The sequence below is a fragment of the Theileria annulata genome, chromosome 2 (genome assembly GCF_000003225.4).
Source record: "Theileria annulata chromosome 2, complete sequence, *** SEQUENCING IN PROGRESS ***".
Taxonomy (NCBI): Eukaryota; Apicomplexa; class Aconoidasida; order Piroplasmida; family Theileriidae; genus Theileria; species Theileria annulata.
In genome coordinates this window covers 796,178-809,809 of record NC_011099.1, presented here as the reverse complement: position 1 = coordinate 809,809, position 13,632 = coordinate 796,178, and the positions used below count along the sequence as shown (strand labels likewise).

Genomic DNA, 13,632 nt, shown 5'->3' with positions numbered 1-13,632 from the left:
AATTATTAAGTACACAAATGATTAAATTATGAGTAAATTTAATATTTTTTTAGTTTGATGATCGAATCCTTGTTCAAATTGACTAATTGTATTAATCTTCTCTAGACATTTATTCTTTAATATTAACAAATTCTGATTTATATTTTCATACATTTCATTCAATTCCAATTCCATACCTATACACAATACTAGTATAACTACTTAGACTACTATAGTTAGACTAGTATACTTAGACTATTTAGACTAATTTAGTACTACTTAAGAGCACTTAACTACCTTAATAGCCTTAACTACTCTTTAAATACCTTAATAGCCTTAACTACTCTTTAAATACCTAATAAGCCTTAACTACCTATATACTACTGTTAACTACCCAAATACCCATTACTACCCATAACTACCTAACTACTTAACTACTCCTTAACTACTTAACTACTATTGTTGGAGCAAGCACCGTAACTAAAGAATTACATGAGAAATGTTTAATTGAGAATAAAATTGAATTAATAAGTTTGATATGTTGTGGAAAATCATAATAATCAATTCTTTGATGTATAATTTTTAATAATTGTATTAAAAGATGATACGCTTTATCATTAAATTCAATCAACATTAAATCACATACACAATCAAATAATTTCAAATCCATTCCAACTTTTATTTCCAATTCTAATACAAATAATCAATAGAATTAAACTATAGAAAAGGTATAGAAATAAGGTATAGAATTAAACTATAGAAAAGGTATAGAAATAAGGTATAGAATTTAACTATAGAAATAAAAATTTACCTGTAGTATATTTGAAATGATTTAATAATTCTTCTACTAAATGAAAATGAATAAATTAATTTTTTACCTGTTGAATTGATAAACTCATGTAGTAAAATTTCATTATTACAAATTTTAAGTATTAAAATTGTTTTTAATATTTCAATTTTCTCCATCATCTGATATGAATTATCCATTTTACTTGTATCTTCAGTCAATTTAATTGGATCATCAGTCAATTGACCTATACCATCCTGACCCTGACCACCCAACTTACCTGTACCATCACCTCTACCTTCACCACTTTCTAGTAAATCATTTAATATGTTAGTACAAAATTGTATAAAATTGTTTAAATGATTTTTAAATTGTGTTTTTAATAGTTCTTCAATTGTATCAACACATTTAGAAGAAATTTCTAAAACATTTTCATTATTCAATTTATTACACATGTGTAATAAATCAATTTTTAAAAATGGTTTCATATGAGATAATTTAAAACAATAAATTGGATGTAATAATTCCTGTACCACATATAGAAAATACATTAAATCTTTCTTTTCTATATTAATTAATTTAAATGTATTTATTAATAATATATATAATTTACTATTTCCTTCAAATAATAATGATATAGGTAATTCACATTTATAATAATATATTCTATCACCAACAGTATTATCTCCAACAGTAGTATTATCTCCAGTAGTATCAACAGTATCAACCGTATTAACACTATCAATAGTATATTCTATGTTAAATTTAGAATGTAGTTGATAAAAAAATTTGTTTGGATCAATTTTATAAAAATAAACATGTGAATTATTACGTAATGTATTAGGAATTATTAATTTTAATTGAGATAATTTAATATTATTAAAATTTCCCACAATTGAATATAAATTTAATAATATATTGAAAGTATTTTTACTATTTGAATATCTTGAATAATCTAAAACTGTCGAGATAAGATTTGTTATAAATTCAATTGTTTTATCTTGATAATTAAAATTTCGAATTATTATATTTTCTATTTTTTCATATAAAATTGGAAAATTTATTATATAACTTATATTTAGATTCTCCGTTACGGTGTCAGGTTCACGGCAACCAACTCCCTCATCCAGTCCATCAGTAGTAACTCTCTCACCTACTTCCTTAGTATCCTTAGTAAAAGTATCCGACTCCCTAGTTTTAGTTACAACAGCAATTTTATTAGGAATTTTCTCACCAGTACACTCTATAGCTGTAAAATTAGCTCCCTTTCCAGGGGTACACTCCATACCTGTAGAATTAGCTCCCTTTCCAGGGGTACACTCCATACCTGTAGAATTAGCTCCCTTTCCTTCAGTTACGATGCTTGCTCCAATGGTACCTGTAGTACTAGTACCAGGTACAACTGTACTGTCAGTGTGACCAAGCACCGTAACGGGGTTAATAAATTTCCAAGGAATATTATTATTAATAATATTATATTTCCATAATCGTTTAAATTCAATTCTATGATGTACTGATGAAATAAGAAATTCAGATCTACATCCAAAAATACATTTCAACATATTTAGATTCTCCGTTACCCCCGTTACGGTGCTTGCTCCAACGGTACCACCATTAGTACTGGTATCCCTTACAGTAGTAGCCATAGTACACTCCATGGCTGTAGAATTAGCTCCCTTTCCCTCAGTTAAGGTGCTTGGTCCAATGGTACACGTAGAACTACTACTATCCTTAGTACCAGTAACCTCTGTACTTGTACCCGTGGGACCAAGCACCGTAACGGAAGAATTATATAAATTTAATTGCTTCAAAGTATATTGTTCAAAATTATAAAAATCTAATAATGGTATTTTAAATATTATTGAATGTATTTTCGTATATAATTCTACAAAATTTGGATCTCGTTTATACTTGAAAAATATTTCATTTATCAAAATTAAATCTTCTATACTAATTTTTTCCACATCATTTTCCACATCATTTTCCATACTATTTTCCACAGTATTTTCTATACTACTTGTAATAGGTTGATTTAAAGATGAATTATGATTAATGGAATATATATGATCATATATATGAGAATATAATACATCTGTTAATTTTTTAAATTTAAAATCTTTTAATACTTTTAAAAATAATATTATTTCATCCAATCTTATATTACTTGACCTTATATTGGAATTATCCAATCTTACTAAATTTCCTGACCTTAAATTTGAATTGTGTGTAAAATTTGGTATCATATGATCATAAAACATTAAACATAAAAGATTTAAAAAACTTTTATATCTTTTATATTTAGAAAAGGCTTTAAATGTATAAATAATTTCTATTGGTGTAAATTTATGAATATTAATTAACATATAAGATTGGATTAAATTCCTCAATTCATGTGAATCAAAAATAAATAAAATCATAATTGAATGTTCTAAAGTTATTTTCTTTAAATGAATTAATTTTTCCAATTGAATTATAAAACTATTAATTAATTTTTTATCCAAATTGGGAGAAATTTCTATATTACTAAATGATTCAAGTGTAATATCAGATATACCAATTAAATTAGCTATAGCAGATATTAGTTCATAACCTTCAAGTGAATCTATAGGTAAATTTACCCTAATACGTTCATTAGTTATTTTACAAACTTTATATGTTTCAACTGTTGGTTTAAATAAATCAATATCAAGAAATTCTTGATAAATATCATCTTTATTTGTCCATGTTTTTCTTAGATCATTTTTATCAAATCCTATTGAATCCGTTTCATCTCTTTTATCCTTAATATCATATACCGTATGAATAGTATTATAAGAATATTTTAATGGAGTTTTATACTTTAAAATTATATTATAAAGTCTTAATATATTTAAATTATTAGAATACATGTGTAAATTCCAATATTACACATAAACATATTATATAATACAATATAACAATACAATAGAATACAAGGTAATATAATGTGTTCTAATGTGTTGTAAAGTGTTCTACAGTGTTCTAAAGTGTCATATAGTATTAGAAAGATGTTCTTAAGTGTTCTAAAGTGTTCTAAGATAATTGAATGATATATTTTGAAATAACAAAAATTATATTGTAAATTAGAAAAAATTACAAAAATTTATTTTACAATAATAATTATATAATTAAATATATTAAAAATAGAATTATCATTAGATTCCCCATCCTCCTATATAAAATTTAGAATTAATATTAATAATGTAAAATATTATACTTTAGTTTATAGAATTCTATTAGGATATGGAAGAAGAATATACTGAGTGGGATCAATTTAGTTCTGAATCTTGTGAAACTTTAAAATGGATCCCTTGGTTTACTTCATTAGAAGGTCATGAATTCTTACTCGAAGTAATTCTTCCTTCCACTCATTTATTCATTTATTCAATTATTTATTTAATAAATTTACTATAATTAATAATTTTAATAGATTGAAGAATCATTTGTTAGAGATCAATTTAATTTAAGTGGATTAAAGAGTTTAAGGAATTATAATGGAGCAATGAGTATGATACTTGGTCCAGCACCAACAGAAGAAGTATTTATGGATGGGAAGTTCCTTGAACTTTATATGAACGCTACGGATTTATATGGAATGTTACATTCAAGATATATTACTACACCAATAGGACTTAGATTAATGGTAATAATTAGATAAAACAATTTTATAGAGAGAGAAATATCAACAAGGTGTATTTGGACAATGTCCTCGTGTTGAATGTCAACGTCAGAATGTACTTCCAGTTGGATTTAGTGATAATCTCCATAATCATAGGATAAAAACTTATTGTCCTAGATGTCAAGAAGCTTATGTTATAAGGTCTGGTGAAGTTCATGCTGATATTGATGGCGCTTTCTTTGGAAGATCTTTTCCACATTTATTCCTACTCACATTTCCTAACTTAATACCAGATCAACCTCCAGTACCTTTTGTACCCAAAATCTTTGGATTCAAAGTTCATAATATCAATTCACTCATTAAAATCAAACTCGAAAATGTAATCACATATAAATTCTAATTTATACAATTTAATTTTAGTTAAATATAATTATTCAGTTAATTAATTCTAATTTAAGTTAATTCTAATTTAAGTTAATTTAACTATTTATTCAATATAAGTTTGTTAAAAATTTTGTTAGGGAGAATTTGGTAAGATTCAAGATCAAGATTCTAATTCTCAAGATGATATGAAAGTTGATTAACTTTCTACACCCCATCACTTAATATTTTAAATATAATTTATTATTTAATTATACTATTAAAAATTATATTTTTTAATAATTTATTATACGATTGGAAATTATATATTTAATAAGAAAGATGTTGAAAATTTCTAATTTATATCGTTCACAAAAAGTTTGTGATGCTTTAGTAATGTTTGGTGCTCATATTTATCGAATTCCATTCGTATCACATCCAGGTATACTCATTATTCATAATTGTATATATACTTATATATAAATTGTATATACAGTTGTCTATAGGTGTATATATTATTTTATAGGTGTAATGGCAGTGGCTCAATTATTAGAAATGAAATCATTAGTAGAACATAGAGCACATTTTACACAAGAAGATGTTAATAGAATGTATCATTTTGATTCTGAACTTGCTAAAGTATTTTTATATTTAATAATTTTTATTTTAGAAAGCACAAGTAGCTGTTGATCATAATCTACCCATTTCACATTATAATCTTGATTATCTACATAAACCAGGTAAACATCTTTTATTATTCACCATTAACTACTAATATACACAGTTAACCCCCCGTTATCCCCTATTATCCACTATTAACCCCTAATAACCTTTGTTATCCCCTATTATCCACTATTAACTATTAATACACTATTAACTATATAGTATTTATATTTGATTAGGATTTCTTGAGAGTTTATTGGAAGAGAGAAAATTAAATGAAAAGATAGCAAATGAAGTATTATCAGCACCAGAAGGTGATTATAAACAACCTGAATCATTAAAGTCATATAAATCAATAACAGTAATTTATTAAATAATTAATAATTGATTAGGTACCAGTTGAATGGAGACAACATGAATTAGCATTTACAGATTTAATGGTTGATGTACAACCATCAATAAAACGAGAAATGGAAACACAAGCCAAAATGCGTAAATTTGTTGAAGAACATGAAAAAACATTTAAAACAAAATCTAACAATTAATTTTATACAACAATAAATAAATAAATTTAAGTGTTAAGTGTTAAGTGTTAAGTATTAATTTGAGTATTAAATTGAGAGAAAATTCTCTAGTGGAAAATTAATTTTGGCCGTGATTATTTTATCTTTTAAAATTGGATGTGGAAGTTGAATAGTATTTAGTGTTATAGTATGAAATTTGTTTGATATGTTTATACCCAATTGGTCAAGAATTTCTTCTAAATTCTTGTCTAGAATTTTATCATTAACTTCAAGTTCCAATAGGTATTTATTATGGAGTTCTAATAAATATTTATTTTGAAGTTCGAATAGGCATTTATTTTGAAATTCCAATGAATAATTATTTTCTAGTAAATTAGTATATGTAGAGAGAGATTTCATGTTAGTTTCGGGCCAATTCATGGCATTTTCAGGGTTAGAAAGATGTTCCAAGCTAGTGAGTTTAAATTTCATAGATTTAAGTCCAGTGTCTTGACTTAAAATGGAATCCTCTAAAGTAACTTGAATGTTAGAAATGTGTAAATTTGGTTCAAATTGCGATTTCTTTTGTAATAAATTAAACCGAATGGTTCCATTTAATTCTGAAATTCCCTTTCCAATGTGATTAAAAATACTTGAATTTGTATCAATTAAACAAGTGTAACATTTGGTACATTGTTTATTTTCAATAATTCTTGTAATTTGTGAGTACATGGCAGAGTCGGTAGTACCAATTACTAGTCCATTTTGGTTAATTTTGAGTTTACTTGGGAATTTAATGGAATCTTCGGGAATCCCAAGACTTGCTCCAATAACTGAAGAAAGAGATTCACTAAACTTCTTCTTCTGAGGAGAACAAACATGCCAACCAAAAGGCTTATAAGCTATGAAAAGACGTTCACAAGGACCTCTAAAAATTATTCTAACTTCATCAAATATATTTACCATCAAATATTAAATTAATAAAATATTTAACATTAAATATATAGTTGATAAGATATTTAGTTGATAAAATATTTAATGATTCCACACACACTATTAATATTTTTATTGTAATTTATATTTTCTGTACATTAATAATTAATATTTTAATTATATAATTATAATATTTTAACTCTGTAATTATAATATTTTAATTTATGATTACTAGAAAATTGTTGGATTTTTATATTTAATTGGAAATGGATGTCGAAGTTAACATTCTTCCATGTTTAATAAAGTATAATGGTCCTACCGAGTTTAGGAAAAGATTTAAAGAGAAAATAAGGACATTATCACAGGATTCTTCTGATTCCTCAACTACATCATGTACAACAGATTCTTCAAATTCTTCAGATTCAACAGATTCAACAGATTCCAACTCTATTCCAGGTACACATTCATTATGGAAATATTTTTAGGTGGATTTGACATAAAGGAAATTTGTGGATCTTGCACTAACAATGTGAATTTCTCAGTGAAAGTGACTGAAAAACTTATAAAAGATGTGTATTATCCTATTAGAGGAGTGGATAAGCTTCTGAAAGACAAGTATTATGTATTATTTAGAGGTCGTCAAATGCGTGGAAGCAGATTAGCTCTTGAGGATTTTGGGTACAATATGAGTGTTGTAACTAAGGATAATAGACATAAAGAATCAAATTTCTCAAAAAACACTTCTACCGAGTCTACATATCTCATTAAAACTGCCAACATTTCATCCATTACGTAACTTTTCTATACAATTGAATTATTCTTGTAGTATTTGGGAACTTGAAAATGATTTGAGTCCTTTAAGTGATAATATCGCAGGCTATAGGTACTTGTTATTATCGAAACCCGTTAGTTTTAACATTTTTCACAACGTATAGCTCAGTGACTATGAAAATGAAGAGAAATATTTCAATTCACTCAGTACAAATTTAAAACAATAATATACTATGGAATATATTCACTAGTTATTACATAATACATTTGTTAGGATGTGATATGACTGAGTGTTGAGGTTTTCCGGTGTTTTTAGGGCATCATTTACCATGTTCACAAGTTCTGGAAATAGGTCCAATGAGCCCATTTTAACAATTCCATAGCTAAATAAAGCCAAATCCCGAACACTAAAATCATTTTTAAGCCTCTGAAAATTCTCCTTTAGAAATTCGTCAGAAATCTCAAGCCCGAATTTACCGCACAAATACACAAACTAAATCAACTAATTAGTGTAAAACTAACATTAGAGAACTGCAACGAATTAAAATTGTTAAAATTTACAATTCTAGATACTAAATCACTTGTCAACCCTAAGTCTACAGATTTATTAGATTGGGGAATTACCTGTCAAATTAAGCTTTAAGAGGTGAGAAAGAATGAATAGTAATTCCTGTAACTCGCCGGAACTATATTTTGATTTCAAAGAAGCTAAAGTCAGCTGTAGAAGCTCAGTATCAACCAGAGACTTTGAGTATCCCCTTAAAATCACAGAAAGTTGGTGCAATGTTGCCTAAAATTATTAAATTGTCAAGTTAACAAACGTGATTAACTAGTGGACTAATATTTCTGGACAAATTTTGTAAATATTCCCCCTTTAGGGGATGGTTTGTGGTACAGAAGACACTGTAAAGCTGTAATAAAGACCTCAAATCCATGTCCTTCATACACTTTAAGGACTGAATTATGAAAGGATCTAGGCCTGAAAATATCTCTTCAGAGTTGAAATTAGACAAAACGTCCGTAATAACCATTGAAAATGACTTTGGAGTCATTGTTTCCATATGTCCAACCAGCTCCTTTAAAAGCAATTTTACCATCTTCTCATCCTTATTCTTACAATAAACACTTAATATCTAAACAATCAATAGAGTTTCCGAGTAGAATTAATGAAATGAATATTATAATTAAATGTATAAAGGTACTAATGCGAGTGGATATGAATTTTTAGCTGAGGAAAGCTGTTCAATTATCTTTTCTCTGAATTTCAGTGCGATTTCCAAGTCAGAAACTCCCATTTTACTAAATCCAAACAAGAATCCTAAAAATCAACATAATCAATACACACATATAGTTAAGATGTGTAAACTAGTAATCGAGTAATAAGTTACCACAGCAGGAGAGTAAATCAGACTCTTGAACCATTTTTAATGACTGTTTCTTCAACTTTTCCTTGAAATTTACGTCTGATAATGGGCTTTTTGTCAGAAGAACCACCATTCTTGACAAATTATTACTACTAAAGCTATCCATAATCAAATCAGCTCTTCTAGTCAATATATTCCATGTTTTCTGGTCATTTGGACCCCTTTGTACCACCTGGTCCATGATACTAACCAGTCTCGAGGTCCCGGCCCACGGCACTGAGGATAACACATCACTTGAAACACCAACTAATCTAAACCTAGTCAAAATCATAAACTAATTAAATTGTTTAAAATAAATTAAATGGTTAAAATATTATTCCCCTGGGCAATCGTGGGTAAAGGGCTCTATTACATCAGAACAAACTGTGTAGTCGGGGTTAAACAGTTTAATCTCATAAACCTGTGAAACACTTTGAAGGTGTAAGTTTATAAGCTGAGATATACATTTGTTTATGGAATCTCGTATAATTTTGAATTTATAACTTTTAAATTCGAACATATTTCTACCCTTGTAATAAGTCACTATGGTACAATTATCTCTATTAAGCTTCATAAATACTACATTGGCCAACTTCTTCAAGGTTTTCATGGACTTAGAATCGAAATCCTGCACCTGTAGCAGAGATAATTGAAATGCCAGAGTCTGTATCAACTCCTTATTACTATAAAGAGACACCGAGTTCATCAAGCCAACACACAAATTTACAACATTCTGGCACTTGTCAAGTTCCAAAATAGCTCTTTCATGTATTTTAAATGGGAGTTTCCCAGTACTTAAAGCAAGGTACAAGTCAATAATTGAACTCTTCAAATCCTTTTTACATCCATCTATCCTCTCCCTATATTTGGCATCTAGACTCAAATCTCGCTCTTCATAAATTCTAATTATTCTTAAAAACAAACTCACAACTCTTTTAAAAGTGCTTTCATCATATTCGTACACTAGTTTCAAGACTGAAACCACGTGTGATAAAAGTCCGAAATCAGCTCTAGAAACTCTGCTCTTGACCAACTCCTCAAATAAAACTAGAATCTCACTACACATTTCATTGATTCTAGGGTAATTTATTCCGTATATATCCCTCACATTACACTTGAGCAGGATTTCCAAGTATTCACAAACTCCAATAAGCAACGTTTTAACTACTATCCTAGAGATAATTCTAGCGTGTAGTGACTTGTGAATTGTCTCAATGATGTATGTAATAAATGAAAAATCAATATGATTACTTGAAATTGTAAGACAGCCAATATAGTCTCTACATATACTCCTATATGTACCGTCAAGTCTAAGCAGAAAATAAATCGACAAATCATCAGTGTGTTGGACCTTGATTCCCATTGAATTTAGACTATACATCACTGATCTTGTGGCTATTATAGCATTTACCACCTGGAAAATTGAGTAGTAATTTCTCTTTAAATTTATTTTAATCCACTTTAACCATTCCATAAATCTTCCTTTACTCATTTTACCACTCATTACATTATTCACCTGGACTATAAATTTTGTATATTCAGTTTTTTCGGGCTTTATAATCCCATGTCCGTTTTCATAGATTATAATTTTTCTTGGCCTCCTAAGGTAAAAAATATTATTTAGAAGGTTATGTAGGCTATGGAGATATGAGATGGAACCTTTTAAATTTGGCAGGAACTTAGCCTTTACTGTCAAGATCCCAAGGTCAATTCTAGGCAAAAGTGACTTGTAATGTTTAAAATTATTTTTATATGTCAGGTGATCAATTTTGGAATTGAATATTTCATCTTGTCGAGTGTCAGCTCTAAGGTTCAGGCAATTTATTGCAAGTTTCCGGAGATCAATTGGCCCAGCCACAGCCAACTTGACTAAATAATCCATACTAAAAAACTGCAAAAAAGATTCATCTCCAACAGCCAATAACTTACTCAATACCATCAGCTTGAGTTTATCTTCACAAAGTAAATCAAACTCAAAGGGTTCGATTAGCCACAATTGTGCCAGCAAACACGCTGCTTCGTTTAAAATATATATTGACTTGTTCTGAAGTTTCGTCGAGTTTAATCCAAACTCTAAAACTCGTTCAAAGCATTTTGAATTTATAATATTTCTTGCCAACGCCGCTTGGAGTATTCGAATACTCCAGTATATCTTCTGGTACTGGGCCTCACTATATGAAGTACTACATATAACAAATGAGCTAGACAAAACATTCTCAATGTACGGGAGAATAAGCTTACTTCTATGTCCCAATTTAATTGAAAGAACCAAAATCTCGTAGCACAGTTGAACCACGTTTGGGGCTTTTGAGGTTTCAATTGCCCACAGACAAATGTTAACTAAAAAGTTCAGTGACTCATCAGCAACATTTTCAAACAGAAATCTTTGGTTTACCAGGGCGTTGACTACTTCTGGGCATAGATCAAATTTATGCTCAAACTCCTGAGTACACCTGAGCCTACTAAAATCAACTTCATTTCCACCTTTATCACCATCTTTGAGAAATATCAGAATTAAGAGTGAAATTTCCAGCAAATTTCTGGATTTTTCTTCAATTTTACTATTTTTTAAAAAATCTTTCAATAGCTTGATGAAATAATTAACTTCACTTGAAAATTGTTTGTTTCTTCCATATTTTAACAAATATTCCAAACTCTTCTCAACTTTTGAGTTTAAACTTGACAAACATTCATGTAAATCTTTGGAATTTAAGTTAAAACTACAACTCGAGTCCCATTCCTCGGAATCTAACGACACATCTTCATTTCCGGCGTGATTCTCATGATTTTCATTTAATTTGGAAGATTTTGTAAATTTAACCAAAGTATTCTTCTGGTTAACTAATGTATGTGTATACATTTATAAATTTAATTAACTAGAATATACACAATGAATCACCATAGAATCAAACTTGAACGACACACTATAATTTACTCAAAAACTAAATAAAAAATAAGTTGAATTGAGATTAAAATTTTACGATGTAAGGAAGCCTCCGAAAGTCCAAACTTCCATGTGTTTGATTTCAAAATGGTAATCCTCTGAAAGGGGTTCATTATCAAATGTTTCGCTGTGGGCTGTTGTTCCGACCTTGAAAGCGCGACCGATGGTAATGGCCGGGTTATTTCCTCCTCCAATGATCACTGAGTGATCACTTGAATAAATAAAACACCTATTTTTGCCTTGAGATTTAAAAACTTTTAGGTTCCCCTTTTGAAATTTAAACACGAAAGTTTCTCCTGAACCATAAAACCTGAGGTTATACCTGATTTGGGGTGTGAAGGCGCCAAAAACTCCACCTTTTGAATCTTCTATTACTATTATACAGTTATCCTTATTTTCGAGATTCTTGTAGAATGTGTGGTAGCTAATTCCGTCGTGTACAGTTTCGAAGCTTAGAATCCACTCCCTAATTGCAATGCTTGCCGGAAGGTATGAGTTTAGGTTCTTAACCATATCAAATGTGAGAATTTTGCTTCGGTTTCCAACGGCACTGAAGTGTTCAAAATTTACGTATTTGTCGTTTGGTTCGTCCAATTCCTCAGCTGTATCCGTTAGATTATTCCAACTTTCTATTAAGCTATTACTTGAAAATGGGATCCGAATGATTCTAGATCGGTCTGAGGATGGTGTCGAATTGTTGCACATATCCAAAAGTGCCATGAGTTTGTTTGTGCACATATAAGCCAATTCCTTATTAAAAAAGCCAAATAGAATCGAGACATGTGAGTGGCTCCTTTTGAAAAGCTTGCTGTTCCTTCCTTTGGTGCCTGGTAAAACCGAAAATATGGCTGAACCTATTTTTGAAAAATTAAATCCCATCGACTTTTTACTCCTTTCCTGTATTGGTTCTTGATATGCAGATTCGAAACTTGAGCCGCTAGACTGGTACAACAGGTCGAAACTATCTGAAAACTGCCTAAGTACTACTTGTAAGAAGCCGTTACATCGCATATCCTCCAATCCTAGCAGCTCTTGCGATGGTCCACCAATACAGCCACACTCCAGAATATTCTCCATATCTACATGAATTTGATAATATCCTTGACCGTGTTCGTCTACGTTTACATCTCTAATGTCTGGCTCAAAGGTCAGGGACTCCCTTGTCAGAGTTAAAACCCCTAAAATTGACCTAGAAATTATGCAATATTGGCATTTTTCTCTGAAAACTATTGTTTCGTTTTGTGAACTTGTCGGTGATAGGGATTCGCTTGAATTTTTGGGTGAGGAATCTGAAATATCTGACTGAAAGGTGGAAAGCACCGCCTCCTTGATGGCACCAGGTGTTAACCTGTATTTATAGTCGAATGACGACATATCAAATCATCATAAAGTAGGGAATCATGTTTTCCGAGATCTCATCTTTAAAATATATTATAAAACAGATTCCCACAAATCTTGTTCGCACTATACATAATTTTGCCTTTTCTCATCCTTTTTCCAATCTCTTTTATTAACTCATATACACATGTATTTTTTATATTTAGAAATTTATTAACTTGTTTGTTTTTTCTAAAAATTTCCCAATTTACATATTTTCTTTTACACATGTTTCTAGTCTTTTGACCCCGAACCACTTATATTACATACAAATA

General features: G+C 29.3%; 7 protein-coding genes across 7 annotated transcripts; 3 read left to right on the top strand and 4 right to left on the bottom strand.

Annotated features, from left to right (window-relative positions):
- Window positions 1-424: 424 nt before the first annotated feature.
- On the bottom strand, window positions 425-3,654 carry TA13990 (uncharacterized protein; the record flags this gene model as incomplete). Its single annotated transcript, XM_947039.1, has 6 exons — window positions 425-669; window positions 791-823; window positions 858-1,331; window positions 1,380-1,799; window positions 1,839-3,194; window positions 3,246-3,654. 6 exons carry the CDS (start codon window positions 3,652-3,654, stop codon window positions 425-427), a joined length of 2,937 nt encoding a protein of 978 aa, XP_952132.1.
- Window positions 3,655-4,027: 373 nt separating this feature from the next.
- TA13995 (casein kinase II beta chain, putative) lies at window positions 4,028-4,987 on the top strand (the record flags this gene model as incomplete). Its single annotated transcript, XM_947038.1, has 4 exons — window positions 4,028-4,135; window positions 4,215-4,427; window positions 4,456-4,782; window positions 4,925-4,987. 4 exons carry the CDS (start codon window positions 4,028-4,030, stop codon window positions 4,985-4,987), a joined length of 711 nt encoding a protein of 236 aa, XP_952131.1.
- A 118-nt stretch (window positions 4,988-5,105) lies between these two features.
- TA14000 (uncharacterized protein) lies at window positions 5,106-5,971 on the top strand (the record flags this gene model as incomplete). Its single annotated transcript, XM_947037.1, has 5 exons — window positions 5,106-5,205; window positions 5,290-5,402; window positions 5,434-5,503; window positions 5,666-5,787; window positions 5,819-5,971. The coding sequence occupies 5 exons, from the start codon at window positions 5,106-5,108 to the stop codon at window positions 5,969-5,971; spliced, it is 558 nt and encodes a 185-aa protein (XP_952130.1).
- A 66-nt stretch (window positions 5,972-6,037) lies between these two features.
- On the bottom strand, window positions 6,038-6,895 carry TA14005 (uncharacterized protein; the record flags this gene model as incomplete). Its single annotated transcript, XM_947036.1, has 1 exon — window positions 6,038-6,895. The coding sequence occupies one exon, from the start codon at window positions 6,893-6,895 to the stop codon at window positions 6,038-6,040; it is 858 nt and encodes a 285-aa protein (XP_952129.1).
- A 233-nt stretch (window positions 6,896-7,128) lies between these two features.
- Window positions 7,129-7,658, top strand: TA14010 (uncharacterized protein; the record flags this gene model as incomplete). Its single annotated transcript, XM_947035.1, has 2 exons — window positions 7,129-7,318; window positions 7,348-7,658. The coding sequence occupies 2 exons, from the start codon at window positions 7,129-7,131 to the stop codon at window positions 7,656-7,658; spliced, it is 501 nt and encodes a 166-aa protein (XP_952128.1).
- A 582-nt stretch (window positions 7,659-8,240) lies between these two features.
- TA14015 (uncharacterized protein) lies at window positions 8,241-11,896 on the bottom strand (the record flags this gene model as incomplete). Its single annotated transcript, XM_947034.1, has 5 exons — window positions 8,241-8,423; window positions 8,455-8,766; window positions 8,836-8,951; window positions 9,022-9,331; window positions 9,410-11,896. 5 exons carry the CDS (start codon window positions 11,894-11,896, stop codon window positions 8,241-8,243), a joined length of 3,408 nt encoding a protein of 1,135 aa, XP_952127.1.
- A 117-nt stretch (window positions 11,897-12,013) lies between these two features.
- TA14020 (uncharacterized protein) lies at window positions 12,014-13,354 on the bottom strand (the record flags this gene model as incomplete). Its single annotated transcript, XM_947033.1, has 1 exon — window positions 12,014-13,354. One exon carries the CDS (start codon window positions 13,352-13,354, stop codon window positions 12,014-12,016), a length of 1,341 nt encoding a protein of 446 aa, XP_952126.1.
- Between the last annotated feature and the right edge of the window lie 278 nt (window positions 13,355-13,632).